General features: G+C 42.1%; 1 protein-coding gene across 1 annotated transcript in view; it reads left to right on the top strand.

The window, feature by feature from the left end:
- The window catches only part of LOC147023314 (serine/threonine-protein phosphatase 2A 56 kDa regulatory subunit epsilon isoform-like), a 54,048-nt gene that overhangs the window by 6,457 nt on the left and 26,585 nt on the right, over positions 1-21,006 (top strand). Inside the window, exons 3-7 of the mRNA XM_085890336.1 lie at positions 8,471-8,601; positions 12,175-12,234; positions 12,335-12,443; positions 13,165-13,218; positions 13,313-13,363. Of these exons, the coding sequence (XP_085746462.1) occupies positions 8,471-8,601; positions 12,175-12,234; positions 12,335-12,443; positions 13,165-13,218; positions 13,313-13,363 (405 nt within the window). The remainder of the gene's footprint in view (positions 1-8,470; positions 8,602-12,174; positions 12,235-12,334; positions 12,444-13,164; positions 13,219-13,312; positions 13,364-21,006) is intronic.

Here is a 21,006-nt window from a genome sequence, read left to right as displayed (position 1 = left end):
AAAGCCTTCGGGTCCCCCAATATTTGATGAAAGGAGGGAAACCATGGAGTAACATCTCTGGGTCAGATTGCGGGAGAGTGTCTCCGAGTGGTGCTGAGGTGTCGTCCACCAGACGGCGGTCTCCTTGGGTTAACCTGAGGCGGTCCCTTCAGGTGGGTGCCTGGAATGTCCTATCCCTAAAAGAGGATGATCACCTGTCTCTGCTATCATCTGAGCTCAAGCGTTTGGACATCCGTATTGCAGCACTCTCTGAGGTTCGGAGACCAGATTGCGGCAAGATAATGGTGGGTGGTTACACCTACTATTGGTCTGGTCGCTCTGATGGTTACCATACTCAAGGAGTTGCTGCAGCTGTGTCCAATAAGCTGACCCCAATGATAATTGAGGTAACACCGGTCAACGAGCGTGTTATGAGACTAAGGATTCGTCACTCATGAAGTGTCATTTCCCTGGTCTCTGTCTATGCTCCGACTGAGGCGAGTGACCTCACCGTGAAGGACGCATTCTTCGCCACGCTCGAGTCTGTGGTTGATCAGTGCCCCAGACGAGATACACTTCAAGTCTTGGGGGATTTCAATGCATCGACTGGAACTGATAGGGATGGTTATGAGACATGTGTTGGTCCCCATGGGTCAGGAACTATGAACCAGAATAGCACTAAGTTCCTTGACTTTGCAAGAAGTCATGGACTTAGGGTGGCTGGTTCATGGTTTCAGCGCCCACAAGCTCATCGCTGGACATGGTATTCCAACGCTGGTGGTGTGGCAAAGGAGATTGACCATGTCCTTGTTGATGGTCGCTGGAGGATGATCCAGAACTGCAGGGTCTACCGGAGTGCTCGATTCCTCAATACTGACCACCGGCTTGTTGTAGCAACTCTAAAGCTGCACCTCAAATCCTGGAGAATGGTACCATCCCACCTCGGCTGGATGTTGGCAAGCTCAAGGATGAGAGAGTAGCTGAGGAGTTTGCGAACAGGCTGAGTGGACATTTGGGTTGTCTGCGTGCTTTGGGGGGTTCTGAAGAGTTGTGGAGTGCCTTCAAGACCACCGTCCTTGATGTTGCCGGTGGATGTCTTGGAACTCACCGCAGGGCAAAGAAGAATTTTGGCTCTCAAGGGACACTGGATACCATTGACCAGAGTCGCAGGGCCAGGCTGAATGGCAGAGCTGAGCTGTTCAGGGAGCTGAGGTGTAAAACTGTACGTGCACTAAGGATTGACAAGGAGGCCTATGTGCGAGGAATCTGTGAGGGGGTAGAGCATCACCTGTGGACAGGTGATTCTCGTCCCGCTTCCAGGGGAATTCACGCATTGCGTTCATCCAAGCCAATTCCTCGGAGCACTGCAGTTAGAGCAGAGAGTGGAAAGCTCTTGACAGAGGAGTCTGAAGTGAAGGCCCGTTGGGCCGGTTACTTTGAGCGGTTGTACCAGGCTGATCCCCCAGCTGTCGAGTTGGACGTCCAGGGTGTTACAATCCCTGTTGCTGACCCTCCAATCAACTGTGGTCCACCTTTGCTTGTGGAAACACGGGCTGCGGTGAACCAGTTGAAACGGGATAAATCTCCAGGGATCTGTGGCATCCATGCTGAACTTCTCAAGGCTGGTGGAAATGCTGCACTCGTGTCGTTGCATGCAGTTTTGCGCTCTGCCTGGAACACAGGCATCATCCCAACTGATTGGAAGAGGGGCCTTGTTGTCCCTCTCTGGAAAGGGAAGGGTGATCACCAAGACTGCAACAACTACCGAGGGGTGACGCTGCTCTCAGTGCTGGGCAAGGTCTTTGCTCGGATAATTCTTGATAGGGTTCGCCATCATCTGCTTGTGCACCAGCGTCCAGGGCAGTCAGGCTTTACACCAAAGAGGTCAACGATTGACCGTATCCTTGCTCTTCGGGTCCTCACCAAATGCAGACGAGAGTTTCGGTAGGGGCTGCTTGCAGCCTATGTTGATCTCTGTAAAGCGTTCGATTCAGTGAATCGGGATGCCCTCTGGAGGATTCTTGGTCTTCGTGGGATGCCACCAAAACTGATCGATCTGATGTCTGAACTCTACTCTGGTACTGAGAGTGCTGTGAAATGTGGTGGTACCATCTCTGACTTATTTCCAGTTGTTACTGGAGTTTGTCAGGGGTGTGTACAGCCCCCCACACTTTTCAGCACTTGTATGGACTGGATTCTAGGGAGGATGTCAGAGAGATCAAGCTGCTGTGCATCGTTTGGGAATGTCAAGATCTCGGACCTTGATTTCGTAGATGATGCAGTCATCTTTGCGGAGACTTTAGATATCCTTTTGGGGGCCCTCGAGGTGCTGAATGAGGAGTCGGAGCTGCTGGGATTACGGGTTTATTGGGTCAAAACTAAGATCCAGGCTTTCAATGACATCTTGGATGCTGCTGTCCTGTCTGTGGTGAGAATGTTGAGGTCGTGGAAAGATTCACTTTCCTTGGCAGTGATATTCATGTCTCTGCCTGCTGTGAGTCAGAGGTCATTAGATATCTGGGTCGGGCCTGTGGAATCATGGATTCACTGGATCATGGGGTGTGGCACTGCCGGTACCTGTGCGGAAGGACGAAAGTTCGAGTCTTCAGGTCCTTGGTGCTTCCAGTCTTGCTCTATGGATGCGAGACTTGGACTTTGACCAAGGATCTGAGACGGAGACTTCATTCCTTTGGTACCAGGTCTCTTCGGAGAATCCTTGGCTATCGCTGGTCGGATTTTGTTTCCAACTAGTGGTTGCTGAGAGAGACTCGGATGAGATTTGTTACCTGCATAGTCCGTGAGCGTCAGTTGCGGCTGTATGGACATGTGGCTCGTTTTCCTGACGCTGATCCTGCTTACCAGATTCTCTCAGCGAGGGAGTCTCATGAGTGGAGGAGGCCAATGGGCCGACCACGTGCCTCGTGGTTGCAGCAGGTTGACCGGCATCGCAACGAGATGGGGATGGGCCTGGCATCTGCCTGGGGGATGGCCAGACGGAGGCCCCTGGAGTACTGGTGGAGAGTGGACGCAGCGACGTGCTGTTCTGGCACATGCTCCCATACCTGACCTGACCTGTAGTGCAGTGATGTTGGGAGATTTCCAATTAGATGGAAGATGACCGAGCGTAAATGACATGGTGAAAATGGCAGAGAGAGGATGTGAAAGAGCGGCGGAAGAGGTTTTTTTAGGACACGAGCTGATGCTGTCCGATCCAGTTGCAGAGTGAGAGTCAAGGGTCTCCACCTTCCCAGGTGCAAAAGAGACAGAGTCCAGGAGCAGTTGAGTACAACAGGGAAGGTTGGGTGCTGAAATTGAGGGGTTGGGAGAAACAAGATTTGGAAGCATACACAGAATTGAGGCAAATCCAGCCTTCTTATGAGTGGAGTCGACTGTGGTGCCATTTGAGGTATGGGAAGAGATGGAGGGGATGGAGCAGGAGCATACTCCAGAGATGGACTTAACAGGGAAATGAAAAGATCTGTGTAATACGAAAACTAAATGTTGAACATTTTTTGAAATATCGCGTACAAAAGCTAAGTTACGGAGATGGTTGCCATGGCAACATAATTCAACCAATCACAGCCATGATCTCATCAGTTTGAGATAATGTCATGAGGAATAGATATCTGCAAAATGAAAGCTAAATGTTTGAATGTTTTTTTGAAATATCACGTACACAAAAGTACATGGACCTGATCAGTCGTTCTTTCGAAGCTCATTTTCATATCTCACGTTTCCGACTTTGTCGGACGGGTGGGGGACAATAAAGTAAAAATCACCAACAAATTAATGTTGGCCAGTATATGATGAACTTGAACTTACAGTATGCTACCACGTATCCTCCCCTGTTGTTTTATTCACATCTTCATCTTTTTTCTTTACTATGGAGTCGGGGATGTCATGTCGGGTCTTATTTTTGTAGAAAAATGAGTTCCCGTGGGATTTGCATGTTTATTCTTGACACCGAGCTTCATTTTGTGGAGGACAATGTCCTGATTCGGAAAAGTTATGCTGTCATTTTTTTCTTAGCAATTTGAGTTAGTTTTTTTTTTCAGGTCATTTGTGACACCCCCTCCCCACCCCCTCCTTAAATGGCGAGTTTCAACTTCTTATTTATTTCATGGTAAACCTGGGCATGTAGCATATCAAATGAAAGCCCTCACTGCCACATTAACTAATTAATGAAGGATTATTGCATCGATGCTTAATTCAATGACTTGTAAGCATTGATAAGGAAAAATGATACTTTTTGTATGCATTGCTCCCATTTGCAATCAAGGGCAATATTCTTGTACCCGGAGTTAAATCCATGCATTGTTCATCTATGTTGGATAGCCTGTGGCTTCCCTGTGCAAACTTATTTGGCCAGCTTCTGCTTTTATTATAATATGATTGTTGAATAATGAAGTAAAATGAAACATCATGTCCAGGACGAGTACAAACACAATCGGTGATGCCAACATTCTAATCTAAAGTTTTAGATCACCGATTTAACGTAATGGATGTGTTACCTTCCAGGTTCGGGAACTCTCGGTGATCAGGTGATGAGATTGGTAACCAAGCTGGATCAAGCAGACAGAAATATAATTTGGGCATTGGAAGTGGTGGTGGTATAAGCAGCACAGACACTTGCACAGCAGATTAACTTATAATTATGGCAGAGTCCACGAGCCAGTCTGACTCTGCTTCGCCAACAAAACGGCCTCACATTGAGACACACTTCACCCGTTGCCTAGAATGTCAAAGTACTGGTGGAACATTGTTAATGTAGCCAAAGATGGACTCCTATGAATGATTCATGAATCGCACAAGAGAACGAGCTATGTATGGAGATGCTGACTTTATTCTGAAAGGCCAAAGACTTGAAAGTATTTCTAAGGAGGATGTTATGTGCAAACAGCTATCATGGCATATGACACGTTACAGACAGACAACCAACGAGACCAACATGGACCGTTTAAAGACTAGCTATAAAAAGGCTCTCTCCACTGCAAAAACTCCCAAACCACTTACAAAAGCCCACTCATCAGCCTCCTCAGATCGTCTGCTTCTTGTTCCAACCATAGAATCCAGTGACTCATTACCATCGATCATCATCTGTTTCCTTCAACAAAGAAAGGTGTTTTTTCTGTCAAAGAAGTGAAACAAAACGGTTTCACCAGTTCAGCAGCTTTAATGCAGGTTCACAACTCAAGCATGCCATTGAAGGTAGTACTAATATACAATGGAAAGTACAGCCAAGTATAGTGCTTTGTTGGACCCAGCTCATGCACATGCATATGACTTTATATATCATCTGCCATGCATGGGTGAAGTATGGACTGCGATCATCAGACAGCACAATCAAAAGATGATGCAAATGAAATAAGTGGGCAATATCAGCAATCACAAGTGTCTGGGGAAATCTAATTCTATTGTCTTTTGAAGGGCTGATAAATTCTGGGCATATACTAGACATGGCAGATGTCCACAAAAGGTACCTTGAACTGAACAACTTCACAATGCCACCGAACAGCATTTGACACGGATACAACTGAAAAACAATATTCTTCAACATTTCCTGGACGTACAATTCTGTAAATCCCCTCGTGTCGATGAACCTGGACGTCTGTACTCTAAGCAAACACAAACTACTGCTATTCATCATGACAGGATAGAACAGGATGATGTGACAACAGACATGCATGTGATCTTTGACTGTTCAAAGGTGGGCCATAAAGACATCCTTCAGGGACATAAAAGTACAACGTGGACATTTGAAGGATCACTGAACACACCACATGAAATCCCTCAACAACTACTCAAGACCCTCATAAGATGGATTATAGTTGGGCCTGTGACAACAATGACAACTGATGCTAGAGAATTATCACTTAACAAATCTGTTGAAGTTATACGAAGATGTGAATGATGACTGTTAATATAGTGACCCTATATAGTAATTGCGGAACTTACACAGTAACTAAGATGAATATGCCTTTAATATGATCACAAAATGTACAAATGTTTTAAATGATTTTTAGCTCACCTGGAATGTAATTCCGGGGAGCTTATGGGATGGCGCGTCATCCGTCAGTCCGTCCGTCAACAAATATTTTCAACTTTTTCTCTAAAACTACACAAACGATTTCAGGTCCGGTATGGGAACATGCGTCGGAGCAGCGCGTCGCTGTGTCCACTTTCCGCCGGTACTTCAGGATCCTCTGTCTGGCTAATCCCCCAGGCAGATACCTGGCCCATCCCCATCTCCTTGAGATGCCAATTACAATCCACATTTGTGAAACTACACAGGATTTTGATGAAACTGTACCACAATGTTCATCACCGTATTTGTATGAATGATTGCTCATGACATTAAAAAAAATCTGGCCCCAAAAAAAATCTATGGTGGTTGCCCCCAAAATAGGTATTCACTTTCTTCTCAAACTACACATGCAATTCTGATGAAACTTGACCACAACATTAATCACTCGTGACGTACCAAAGTTTGTTCATGGCAATAAAAAAGTCTGGGTCTGAAAGAATCTACGGGGGAATTGCCCCCCCCCCCAAAAGAGATATTTGCTTTTTTCTACGAAACTACACACACAATTTCAATGAAACTTGACCACAAGCTTCATTGCCTGTGATGTACCAAAGATTTATTGTTCACACCATTCAAAAAAATTAGGCTCTCAAGGGTTCTACTGGGGTTTGCCCCCCCCCAAATATGGATTTGCTTTCTCCTCAGAAACTACACACGCAATTTCAATGAAACTTGACCACAATCTTCATCACCCATGATGTACCAAAGTTTGTTCACGGCATTAAAAACAAAATCCATACGTATTTACTTTCTTCTCCATTACATATTTTCTGGGTTATCCATGCCTACCAATACTTTCCTGGTTATCTTATCCAGCCGCTATCAGGTGAGTGCCCAGGGGTATTGCCCCTATGTTTATTGGATGTTATTACAAAATGTCCGTAAACACAGTTGTCAAATTTGTGATATTTTTCTATTATATGACTTGTTTGGCTTGTGTCGGCACTCGATATACCTTTATATACTTTATAACTAGTACCTTCAACAGATCTCACAAAGTTCTTTAATTTGATATGTTACGTGCCTATGTTGCAGTGATTTTAAAGATGACCACTTCAATGTCTTGGCCATTTTAGGATGCGGTTATGCAATGACTCATCATTTTCGATGTACCTTCAAATTACATAAGAAAAAATAGGCACCATGTTTTGTTTTACAATCTACATACTATAAGGAATAAAATAATAATAGTGGTCAAGAATTAACCAATGAATTAACCAACACAAATGAGGGATTAATCTAACAAAAACTTCATGGTGTAGCTATTCTCAAATAAGTTCACCAAATAGGGTACTCCATCCATTTATGGTTACGTTCAAACATTTCCCTTTTCTCCAGCTTTGTGACTTGCCGGAATTACAAGGCCTTCAATTTTAGACATCCTGTGGAAAGCTTTTGCCCATTCTGTTTAATGTGCTTTTTACTCGGTCTCTTTGTTCAGCTCTGCATTACACTTTCATTTTTGACTTTCATTGACTGTTTGAGCCTTTGTCGTGAACATCCCCAGGGCCCCTGAGTATGTTGGATTGTGACACTGACCCCCTTCGGATACCATGCCAGGGGGCCCCTGAATGCTCCTCCCATTCCCAGTCTGCTCAAGATCTGCCAAAAACTATCGTTTGTAAACAAACATATGGACCATTCAAACTTCAATGTATAGATTATTTAGCCTGTAGACGATCCGTGTTCGAACCACCATGTCCATTAGCTTCAAGTGCAGTCAATCTTTCTTGACTAGCCACCTGATTGGATAACATTGGGCACCTCTCTTGGGCTTATTTTGCAGCGATTGGAGGTTTACCTTGCCACACTTGTGAAACTTTGTGCGATATTATTCTTACCTTTGTGCAATATCAATATTATTATATATGTCTGATGTTGGCTTAATGGTTAGGGTGGTGGGCTTGGGGTCCTAGGATCCTGAGTTCAAATCTCACTCGGCTGTTGAATTAATACCAGGTGTGGTTGACTCTGCCTGTCATCCTTCTGAGGTCGGCAAAATGAGTGCCAGCTTGCTGGTATCCTGTGTCAGAGTAGCGACCCGTCCAGGATTGTACCCAATAGCCAAGGACACTGCTTCGGCAGCACCAACGCTCTGCACAGAGTGTGGTCCCAATGGATGGATGGATGGAATATTATTAATTGGGCAATGATGTGCTGCACAGTATGATACAACGGTTTTGATTGCACATTTAAGTATGCATTTAATTTTTGGGCAAAAAAGGCTCTAGCTAATTTAACGTGAAGCAGTATGAGGGCACAAAGCAAATGTGGTCACTTTTTCTATCAAGCCCGCCTCCCTCGCGTTTGTCTGTTTCGGTTTTTGAAGTCATAACAATTGCAAGTGCAAATTTATGCTTGCACAATTTTGGTCAAATTGCTCATGTTACACGTTTCATTCCACAGTTGCTGGAGCTGTTTGACAGTGAAGATCCCCGAGAAAGGGATTTTCTGAAGACTGTCTTGCATAGAATATATGGCAAGTTCCTTGGCCTTCGAGCCTTCATCCGAAAACAAATAAACAACTTTTTTCTCAGGTGTGTATAATCTCTTGATGTCCGAAGCTATGAAAATATGTGTGATTGGGCTCTTTGACAAGTCATGCTTTGATCTAGGCCTTGGCATAGGGAAACTTCAAGAAGAAAATTTTGAACAGCTGTTAAACACAGCGACAGCGGTGATCGAGATCTGGGGAATTATTTTAACCTTCATTATACTCCTCAGTAACAATTATTTCTGACATTAATGTAGGTGTACAAATGTGCTTATACAACCATACACATGCTTATTGTGTCTGAAATCAAACTTGTGTCGATAGGTTAATGCTACAATGTTATCGAGTATATGTATATGTATATATGTATATGTATATATATGTATATATATATATATATATATATATATATATATATATATATATATATATATATATATATATATATATATATATATATATATATATATATATATATATATATATATATGTATATATGTATATATATATATATATATATATATATATATATATATATATATATATATATGTATATGTATATATATATATATATATATATATATATATATATATATATATGTATATATGTATATATGTATATATGTATATATGTATATATGTATATATGTATATATGTATATATGTATATATGTATATATGTATATATATATATATATATATATATATATATATATATATATATATATATATATAAAGATTGTTGACGCAAAGTCCATGACTTAAAGGAAGCAGACTATTGAGACGTCTTGATTTAGTCTGTGAACATAGATAGAGTTTGATCTGCACAGAGATGAACAAAAGATGAGAAAAGGGATAAAGATGAGAAGATGTGAATGCATTGAGTTTATGGAAGCTTCAAGGATTTTGCAGGATTGTCCAGAGGTATGTGCAGTCACCCATGTGAAATCAATACTCGGTGCTGTGGAGATGGTATCCCAATCTTTTGGAAAGAGAAAGCAGATTGCAATCCCTGGCAGTTGATCTGTGTGAACAGTAATATTCTACCTTATTGAGGTTGCTCCCTTACAATAGCCAGAGAGATATCGGCTTTGATAAGAAAGGGGACAGAAGAGGAACGTGACAGATTGGATCATTACTCGGTCCAGGATTACAAGGTCAGTTAATCATTCCTAGGTCCAGGAAGAAGGACGTACCAGTTGCAGGAATCTGGATTGGGAAGTTTACAGATTGCGTCAGACCCACAGAGTCGTAGAAGGCCTTCGCTGCATTGCCATGGCTGGTTGTTGCAGAGCTGGCATGATGAGTTAAAATCACTGAATATAAGGAACAGACTTGGGAATATTAAGCATTGATCCATATTCGAGGAAATAAAGTTGTAAAAAGTTATTATCTTTGGGTGGACGGTATACCACACAGACAAACATTAGTTGATTACAGAGAAGATATGCAACCAGAGGTATCACAAAGGCCTTGGAGGGGTTATTGTAGACCATGAGAAATTGTTCTTGACAGACACAGCAACACCATCTCCGTAGCAGGGAAGGGGCCTGTTCAAGCGGAGCAGAGAATAGCCAGGGAGATGCAAAGAGGAATCGGAAACATCCTGTGAGAGAAACTTTTTCGCTAAACACACCTTGTCTGGAGCTGCAGTAGTAATTTGAACAGAGAGATCGGGAATATTACACTGCAAATATTGACGCAACAGACTGAGGGTAGTGGGAGGAGTTGATAAGTTGCTGGGGATGCTGGGGGTGGGGGGGCATGCAAGGTATAGAACAGGGAGAGTTAACAGTTGTGAGCAGGCATACTCTACAGAGTGGATTTATCTTGTTGATTACCAATTCTGTTTACCAAGACGAAGACAGACATCATGACCAGGACAAAAATAAGGGTTATTAAAACCACGATGGAAGGTAGGGCGATAAAATTTGTGTGAGGCTACAATGAGTGCAGACTTGCGAGCATGCCAGATTTGAAACAGAAACTGTGAGAAGTCACAGAAGGGTGGTTTATTGAGAAGAAATCTTGGCATGAGCTATTCCTGCAGAACGGAAGAGGGATATTAGTCAGTCACTTCTGAGCTTTTAATCTGAGAAGCAAATTGATGCTTTTAAGTAGTATTAAGAAGGATGGACAATAAGGAAGGAATTAATAATGAGCAGGATCAGATTGCAATTTTTCCATGTAAAATATAACTTTTTTGCTTTTTGTGACGATTTGAGAAGAAGAGGGAGAAGTAGAAGTACAACAGAAGAAAAGCATGAGAGGACATCCAGAATAAAAGAGAGATTTCTTGATAAGAACCGAGTCCTTGGGCCGAAATGCTATGCGGCTGACGTCTGAGACCGAGACGGCCATGATCACAAATTTGACACAAGAGTCGAGTAGATACACATAAGATGTGAGTGGATACAAAACATGATTGACAACACTGATGAAAAAACAAGGGAAGATGCCCGGCAGTTCCAATGTTCAGTCTGAGTTGTTGGTGAAGTTTTCAAGCAACAGGCCAAGCCATGCCCACAACAAAATGGTGCATCAGAACTTATTGAACTGAAAGGATGGCCTCGAGTTACGCACATTCATCTCTAAGCTGTTTAGCCTAGATTTGAATTCGGACACAGCTATAAATTATCATCCTGGTGTTTTCACAGGCAGGGTGATTCGTTAATGTGTGTGCCGTCCCTTGGATGGATGTTAAACGGGTGTCCCATCTGCCAGAATTCCTTGGTAGACGTTAAAGATCCCATGGTGTCCTTCGCGAAGAGTAGGTGAACTATCACCAGCACCGTGAATAAATTACAAATTCCTGCCCCCACCAGCAGAGGGCATTGCATCAGCGGCACAGCCATGCCCTCAGCCAAGGATGCTACCCTGCAGCCTTGTGTTGCATTCAAACAAAGAAGAAGACCGGAGTCGAATGTACTCGTCATTGTATTGCATTAATAAATTTTCGTATTGGTAGAAAGGTTTAGTAAGTTCTCTAACCCAAACTGGTCAATCCAACCCTTTAGGCTTTTGTCAGCTCATGTATTGAACCAAATTGCATTTTGCCTCAAAGAAGATATTCCCGGAATGGAAATTCAGTCCACCGCTTCATAATTGTGCTTTGATCCTCAAAGTAGCACGAGTCGCAGCCTACATCGTATTCAGGACCCTCACAAGTAATCTCATCCGCCGCATTAGCTGTTATTGATGTTTAACATCCGGTACTGCATGAGCCAGAGTCAAACAAGTTCATTGATGGAATACAGTGTGCAAATGCTCCTGATATGGTAATCTACAGTATTTGTCTCTGGTCCTATTCACTTACACTTTGTGTCGATGCTAGTTAGGTTAAAGAAATTGTGGATTCCCGCTCGGTTGATGTATTAGCTCTTCAAATTGTTTTTAACTTATTCCCATTGACAGAATTTTGCAAATGGATACATGTTTAACAAGAATCCAACAACTTTGTTTTTTTTTTGGTGGTGGGATTGGGGGGGTGGGGTTAATTGGCAAGCGAAGGAGTCGTGAATGTTTCCATTCCATTCCTGGTTATAGATATTGTCGTTAAATTGTTTCGTTGGTAGGAGTTTGAAATTAATTTAATTTTATTTTTTTTCCTTTTCAGGTTTATCTATGAAACGGAACATTTCAATGGAATTGGAGAGTTGTTGGAAATTCTTGGAAGGTGCTCTGCTCACTCAATTAAAAATATATATTTATTGTACAAAAATTATTAATTCATGGTGGTTATAATTTCAGTTAATTGCTGTCGCTTCCTGTTTCAGCATAATCAACGGGTTTGCACTACCACTGAAAGCGGAACATAAACAGTTTCTTGTAAAAGTCCTCATTCCATTGCACACGGCCAGAGGACTTTCTCAATTCCATGCGCAGGTAAGGTTTTTATTTATTTTTGTTTTAACTAGCCCTCACAATCGATAATTGCACTTGACTGATGGTGAATAATAAAAAAAAACAGGGTATGAATGAAAATCAAATCATTTTATAAGTCTTTATCAAACGTACTGGAGATAATTGTGCGCTTCTCAGAGGATTCTTATAATTTGTGACATCAATTGGCATTTTATATGCTTCCGTGGTGCCTTGTTAGTCAGTTCTGAAGGAAGTGACTAATAAAATGGGGGTCCATGTCCATCGATCCGTCCGTCAGTCTGTCCACAATCAATCTTTCGATCATTATTCTGCAACTTGTGGTCAGAATTACTTGAAACTCGAAGGGATGATACTTGGGGAGGTCCTGCAGAACCTCCCACAATAAAATTTCAGATTTGTCACCAATTGACTTGGTTAACTCGTCTCATCAATTCATCTTCAATGTCCTAAAACTCGTAGATTATTCACCGTTTTTGCTTCTGGTTTGGTATAATGGTTCTATGGAACAATGTCTACAGCTTGTCTGAGCATTTTTTCCGAATTTTTGTCCAGGAGGAAAGATAATGAGTCTTAATGAGTATGAAGTTCATTAGGGCCAGAATAAAAACAATGAATGTTAATTAGTATATCCAATATCGATGAAGTCGGAACTGACCAGGGCCCACGGGCCGTATTTTTTTTTATTTCCGCTAACATGAAGGCTCCTCTTCTTCTTTTACAGCTGGCTTATTGCATTGTACAGTTTTTAGAAAAAGATGCCAATTTAACAGAGCATGTAAGTATTTTCTGAATAACTCGAGCCATCATTTTTGCCAATACATGTTTACATGGAGCAATTGCATCGACTAACACGATCCTCTTTCTGCAAGGTTATTGCAGGCTTGTTAAAATATTGGCCAAAGACCTGCAGCCAAAAAGAGGTAAGTAATTTTTGACTGCTTTAGGTACTAGCTCAAGAACATGAATTAATTTGCTTGTTGTGTCTATTGTGAATAGCCTGTAGGTTTGTAATTGTCAACAATGGATTTTATGAACTAATCGTTGTGTTTACTGCCACAGGAAACGAGGCATGGCTGATTCTTTGAGATGCACATATATATATATATATATATATATATATATATATATATATATATATATATATATATATATATATATATATATATATATATATATACAGTATATGCATATGCATGTATTAGAGTTTTATCACAATTTTTATTTTATTTTTGTTTCTTATGCCTGTGAAAAGAGAAGGTGAGAGGATTACTTATTAATTGCTTGTTGGATTCCAACTATGTGTATCATATTAATGTTTCTTCTTCTTTTACTCGTACGCCGCTTCCTTGAGCCGTGGCTGCCACCTTATCTGTATTTGAAAAATGAATGGAAAAATGGAACTCTACTCTTTTAAACAAGAAATAAATTTGAAGTTCCCTTCGTCCGAAATAATCGCAACCATAAGCTCGAGGCTTGTGATCTAACGTTAAGTGAGATTAAATGAGCCATATTCGATTTTTAAATAACTTGCAAATGCGAATGGAGTAGAATATATTTATAAATGTTAAAGGAATAGTTATGCAATCGTTCACACCTTTTCATTTGAAGGTTTTTCTGTTTTCTCACCACGTCCACCTCCACCATGATGGATGCCTCTAAGTGCCTCAAGGAACAACGCAAGTGTCTGGAGCGGGACGTGCTTGTCTTCCTACAGAAGCTTTCATTTGTCATCTACATCGTAATATAATATTAGGTTTATGATGAGGCAGCTGACTGTTTTTCAAAATAAGCTAAGTAATTATGATTACACAGGATATGATTGTGAATCTACATTTGAGAGAAAATGTAGCCAACAAACAATAGGCAATAATTAAGCGTTTCACATGAGGCTGACTTTTGAAACTCTTTCACAAGGCCCAGTGTTTTGCTAGTAATTGTGATATTTCCTACCTTAGTCCTGGGGTGGTGTGAAAGAGTGCTGGGATGATTTAATTGGACTGTCTATTGAATGAATATTGGTAGGAAAAGCAGGTTTGGGAAATGGCAGGAATGATTAGAATGGCTGACGCAAGAAAGCTATGTATTGCACATAAAGCTGGCCAAACGACGATTAATCGAGGCAATTGGAAGCACCCATAAACGTCAGATATTCATGATTTTTACTGCTCTTCGGGATGTCATCGCATTTGCAAAGAAAAAAAAAAGGGGGATGCCACTATTCGAAGCACATTATTGAGTTTTCAAACGTTTAATGTTAAGAAAAAACAAATAACTAAAAAAACTCGCATTTTTTTTTTGCTCAAAACCCTCAGCCGTGAATCCATTTCTGAACTTGAAGGGCACTTGGTAGAGCGCATACCGCCGCCAAGTCATGCCTGATCCACGAGAACATATCGTGCCCATTGCATTTTTGAAATATCATGCTACGTATCATTTTTGGTCCTATCTCTCAATGGTGAAGCATCACTTGAAAATTAAATAATTCTTTGATCCAGATCCAGATTCGGATCTTCACCAAAATCGAAGCAATTTGTCATGGTCACACACACACAACTTGTCCACCAAGTTTCATCCGAATCCGTCCACAACTTTTTGAGAAATCGTGCTATATATTAGTTTAGCCCGATCTCTCAATGGTGAAGAATCGCTAAAAATTTTTTTTATCGGATTTGGATTCGAATCTTCACCAAAATTAAATCAATTCTTCTGTGTCAGGCACCCAATGTGTCCACCAAATTTCGTCCAAATCCACCCAAACTTTTTGAGATATCGTGCTATTTATCATTTTTGGCCCTATCTTTCAATGGTGAAGAATCGCTTGAAAAATTCGAGTAGTCTGATCCAGATCCAGATCTTCACCAAAATCTAATCAGTTCGTCCTCGTCGCACACCGAATCTGTCAACAAAATTTCATCCGGATCTGTCAACAACTTTTTCAGATATGCTGTACACAAACAGACAGACAGACCGAGAGGGATGAAAACATCACCTCTTTCACCTTGGGTGGCAGAGGTAAAAACCCTTACATCCATTTCTGAAAACTTTATTGTATGATCTTTATGCGACAATGTGGTGCTCCTTATTTCAGATCGTCAATATAATTGACGAGCAGATTTACTTGATGCTGCGTGGCAAGAGAACCGTGATGAATAACACTTTGTAGCTAATCACAAAGATCAATTAATTGATTGGCTGATTGGAGCTCTGTTTCAATTTCCGCATGCGGCCGTCCCTGAATACGTCTAAAGAAGACGACGTCTGAATACAAACAAATGACTTCCCATTTTGCATTTTTAGTTTGATCTTCCTCTTAGTGTGTTGTTGTATATCATTCGCAATTCTTCATCTCAAAAGCTGTGATGAATAACCCATTAACAATGTCTCCCTCCTCGCTCCTTACACCGCCTAATTTGATTTTGCTTTGCGGGACGAGACTGGTGGGTGCCTTCGAGTTTTATATAAACCCAAACCGGCATCACCTCAACTCACCGTTTTCAACCATTGCCGGCCCTCCTGCCTCCTCCTCAGTCCACGGAGCTCTCCGCCCTACCCCCCCCCCTTCCCAGGCAGGCAAAACTACATGCTGCCTTGTTATGAATTCGTTGAGATTCATTTACAGATGCAATTACATTTCAACAGTGATAGCGAATATTGACTGAGTGCTTGCCATTGGTGGTGGGTTAGGGGGTGGAGGAAGAAGGGAAGCCAAATTTATCCATGCAAAGAGTGCTTTAACCTCAGCATTACTCAGGTGATGCTGTTGATGTGGGGAACGTTACTAGTTGGTGTGGAGAATCTGTTCTGTGTGAATGCCAATACAGGATACCAAGTCCAAATAAAGTTTGTTTGTAATATTGTGTCCAAAACCCATCGCTTTCTGTACCCACCTTACCCAGTCACACCCAGCTGTTCCTGGACTCTGTATCCTTTTCTCCTGACAAAGTGGAGAGCTTGCTGTCAAACCTCGACTCAGATTCTGCAACCGGTTCAGACGGCATCAGCCCACGTGTCCTAAAAACCTGCTCTGCTGCTCTTGCTCACCCTCTCTCTATTCTATTCACCTTCTCATTTGCTCAAGGTCATCTGCCATCTGCTTGGAAATCAGCAAACATTACCACCCTGCATAAAAATGATGCAAAAACATATCCCTGCAACTACAGATCAATCAGCCTTCTCCCAATCATCAGCAATGTTATGGAATCCATCATCACTTCAGACATTAAATCCTTCCACTTCTCCAATGGCTTGATCTCCGATCATCAATTTGAATTCAGACCAGGTCACTCTACCCTGGATATGCTGCTTCTGCTCTCCCAACAATGGATGGAGGTACTCGATGTCAGACATGAAATCAGAGCCATATCCCGAGACATATCGTGTGCTTTTGACATGGTCTGGCACCCTGCCCTGCTCACCAAACTCTCTTCCTATGGTATCCAAGGCCATCTCCACTCATGGCTCACAAACTTCCTCTCTTGTCGCAACCAACATGTGGCCCTAAATGGAGATATTTCATCCCCTCTTCCTGTCCAGGCTAGAGTTTCTCAAGGGAGCATTCTGGGCCCTGTTCTTTTTTTGGTTTTCATCAATGGTCTCTCTCTCTCTCTGACTTTCCAGAAAATCCTCTTTATCTTTTTGCTGATGACTCGACCCTCTCTTGTACCATCTGTCATCCCTCAGACCGGCAAGCAGCAGCTTCTTCACTCTCTGCAGATCTGGATAATACCACATGCTGGTCCAACATGTGGAACATGTCTTTTAATCCTGACAAATCTCACACTCACTATGTCTCTTTGAAAGGACCGTTTGTAACCCTCGCCCCCCCCCCCACCCCAATCTACTTTCTCAACAATCCTCTTGAAGAAGTCCTTTCATTCAAGCTTTTGCATCTCACTATCTGCCATGATCTTTCCTGGGAAAGCCACATTTCCAAGCTGGCCTCCAAAACTAGTCGCCAACAGGGCATCCTCCATCGTGCAAAGTCCTTCCTTGGCACACCTGAGCTCCTGACCACATACAAAGCTTTCATCCACAGCCTGATGGAGTGCTGCTCTCCCTTCTGGGGTGGTGCTCCCACCTCTCACGTTTCTCAGCTTCACACTGTGGAAACCAAGGCATTTAGGATCATTGGTATCTCGTGCGATGAGGCTGAGTCGTTGGGTCTCTCACTGTCTCACCGCAGGCTGGTCAGTGGTCTTTCTGTCTTCTACCATCTCCTTTCCAGTCTCGCTCCCCCCCCTTGCTCTGTCTGTGATATGTCTGCCCCCCCCACCCCATATTTCCGCAGGGCGCTCAATGTCTGCCAGCAACCCCCTTCTGTTGAAACTACCAAAATCAAGAATCGCTGCTCACCTTCACTGTTGCATTCCTCCTTTTTTTCGTGCCTTTGGAACAAACTCCCACATTCTCTCAAATCCCACTCTTCCCTCCAGGTCTTCAAAACAGCTGTTCACCACCAACTCTTATCTTCCCCCATCCAAAACCACGATCTTTTATACCCCCGCTAATCCACCCCAAACCCACCTCCTTCAAATTCCCTGCATCCTTCCTGAAATTCCCTGTTGTGTCCATCTTGTATACCCTGTGTTCCCCGTCCCATCCCTCTGCCTTCCACAGATCTCATGTCTCTGTTCCCCACTGGTTTTTCCTTCCCTCTCCCACCCCTCTGTTCTCCTGCTCCCCTTGTTGAACATATGAGCCTTGACAGTGTGTACAAAATAAGAAGCTGTTGTCGCTGACATTGCAATGAAACATATACAGGACTGCTTGATTTGATATTGTGAAAATATCCAACTTGGGTGTGTTTTGAAAGAGGTCCTTCGGTTGTGAGTGTAATGTTTGACTTGTGTGTGTGTGTGTATATATATATATATATATATATATATGTATATCTTCTTCTTCTTCTTTCGGCTGCTCCCGTTAGGGGTCGCCACAGCGGATCATCCGTATGATCCGCATAGTGATTTGGCACATGTTTTACGCCGGATGCCCTTCCTGACGCAACCCTGGTCGCCTCTTACGACACAGGGATATGGTACACCTATTTTATCCGGGGTATACACCGGCCCAGTATACTGGTACTCATTTCGCCGACCTCGGAAGGATGACAGGCTGAGTCAACCCCCTGGTGTATTAATTCAGTGGCTCAACGGGGCTTGAACTCAGGACCTTTTGGATCCCAAGCCACTGCCCTAACCACTGCGCCAACACCAGGCTCATATATATGTATATGTATATATATATATATATATATATATATATATATCTATATATATATATATATATATATATATATATATATATATATATGTATATATATATATATATATATGTATATATATATATATATATATATATATATATATATATATATATATATATATATATATATATCTCTTTTACAATGGTGGTTCAGATTTCACCTGAACTTTGTACTCTTAACTACACCTTAAATGGACATTGCCAAAACAGTATAGCTGCATTACCTTTTGCGATACTCTCCGAATTAGGACACACACACATCCCGTCAGGGTGAAACCTTATTGTCAACCTTTGCCCTTCAATATAGGATGATTTGGGATGCTAACGTCACAGTTTCAGGACGTAATTGCCAGCGGCATTTGTCAACTTATTGCCCGAAGTTTGACAGTTGACAAGCAACGATCACCTTATGGTTTGACGTTTGATTGTAAATTTCAACAGGCTTCGTTTTGTTCAACAGAAATTTCACAATTTCCTGTTTCACCCTCTTTATATTGTTGCAGCTGTTGGGTTCATCCAGTTGCTCGGTTTGAATCCTGGCAAACCGCGTCAAAGCGGTCACAACGGCCAACTGATTTTATTGTTCCAGGTCGGAAATCACGTGCCTGTCTGCCACAACACCGTATCCAATGGAACCACCGAACTAGTAGATGTGTCCGCTGATTGGTACCTTACTCCCGTTCTCTAACGACGACGGAGCGGAGGCACCTGGGCACAGGCATGGTCCTGGAACTGGGCACGCATCGCCCGCAATCAATCTGTCCTTTAACGGACATGTATAATTCTAATAGCGATCAGAGACCCTCAAATGCACCCAGAGACCAAGTGGTTTTTATAATGTATTTGACAAAAAGGGTGGGAATACAAATGGAAGCAAACCAATTATTCACTCATAAAAACCCATATGCATCCACTCAGGATGCTTCTCTCTCTGTTCTTTCTCTCCCCTTCACTGATCATGTCAGTCCTATTGATTGCGGCCCCACCCTCACCTGCATACGTGGCATCATTAGCCTCTTCCTGCTCAGCCGTTGTTGGCTTGGGGCCCAGTTTGTGGGAAGGGCATTCCCCTGACCTTTTCCCCAGATGATTTTGAGTCAAAGAATAATAAATGCTCCCGTTGGAACCGCTACATTAAGTTCTCATTTTGACGTCTTCTTCCTCAGTTCCGAAAAGAGGGGCTCTGAAAACAGGGATGTTTATAATTAAACGGACACTAATTTTTGTACCACATCAATTGATTATTATCAGTTTTCCAACAGTACCATTTTTTTGGTTATTCTACAACAGGAACCCTTTTAGAATGAAGCATGACACATGTACGCACACACACTTCTCTTAGTAATACATGTTGGAAAAGTCCATTTGACCCATCATGCCTGTGAAACGTCGAACAGCCGCACATCAACTTACAATCATCTTTCCTTGAAAAGACAGCACTTAAAAAGAAACATTTTTTTAACTTTCATTTTGTCTTTCTTTGAGTTGGTCGGCCTCGGGGGAGGGGTGTGGTACGGAGGTTGAGAAAAGTCATTGTTGGGGATCACATTTGACACATTTCCTGGCAAGAGCTGATAATCAGATGTTTATTCATATTTTGAAGAGCTGATAACCAGTAAATGTGTATCTTGGAGGAAACCATGACTTTTTTTGAAAATGTGTCATCCGTTTTTATGCTCATCGACATGTAAAAGAGGGTAATACAGAATTGGTAACGATACCATTGTGATACCAATAAGGTTCATTTTCACTGTTTATTTTCAATCTTCGCAGCAGAATGAAGAATGAAAGATTAGGAATAGGCCATGGAGCAAGGGTTCTGAACCTATTCACCACCGACTTACAATATGCTGTGTAAAGAACATGTGCAGACTGTGCTTTTTGTTGTTGTTTCATTTGAATATCTTGACCTGCTTGGGAGAACTAGAATAGGAGGAATTATTTTTCAACACATCCTCATACTTTGTGTCTGCAATTAAAGGGGCAGCAGAGAAAATCAGAGTATTCCTTTTGAATTTGAGCACTGTCACATGGGCCACATCTACTTGCTGATTGGGCAGCATGCAGGCCGTGGGGGTTAAGAACCCTTTTTCCTTTGTATGCAGTCTTGAGGCTTGGATGAGCTAGAAAATAATGGAGAGAGAGAGAGAGAGAGAGAGAGAGAGAGAGAGAGAGAGAGAGAGAGAGAGAGAGAGAGAGAGAGAGAGAGAGAGAGAGAGAGAGAGAGAAAGAGAGAGAAAGAGAGAGAAAGAGAGAGAAAGAGAGAGAAAGAGAGAGAAAGAGAGAGAAAGAGAGAGAAAGA

The sequence above is a fragment of the Eptatretus burgeri genome, chromosome 7 (genome assembly GCF_056783735.1).
Source record: "Eptatretus burgeri isolate ZD-2024b chromosome 7, Ebu_testis_v1, whole genome shotgun sequence".
In the NCBI taxonomy this organism is placed as follows: domain Eukaryota; kingdom Metazoa; phylum Chordata; class Myxini; order Myxiniformes; family Myxinidae; genus Eptatretus; species Eptatretus burgeri.
The sequence above is the reverse complement of the archived record's forward strand: the minus strand, read 5'-3'. Positions and strand labels throughout refer to the sequence as shown.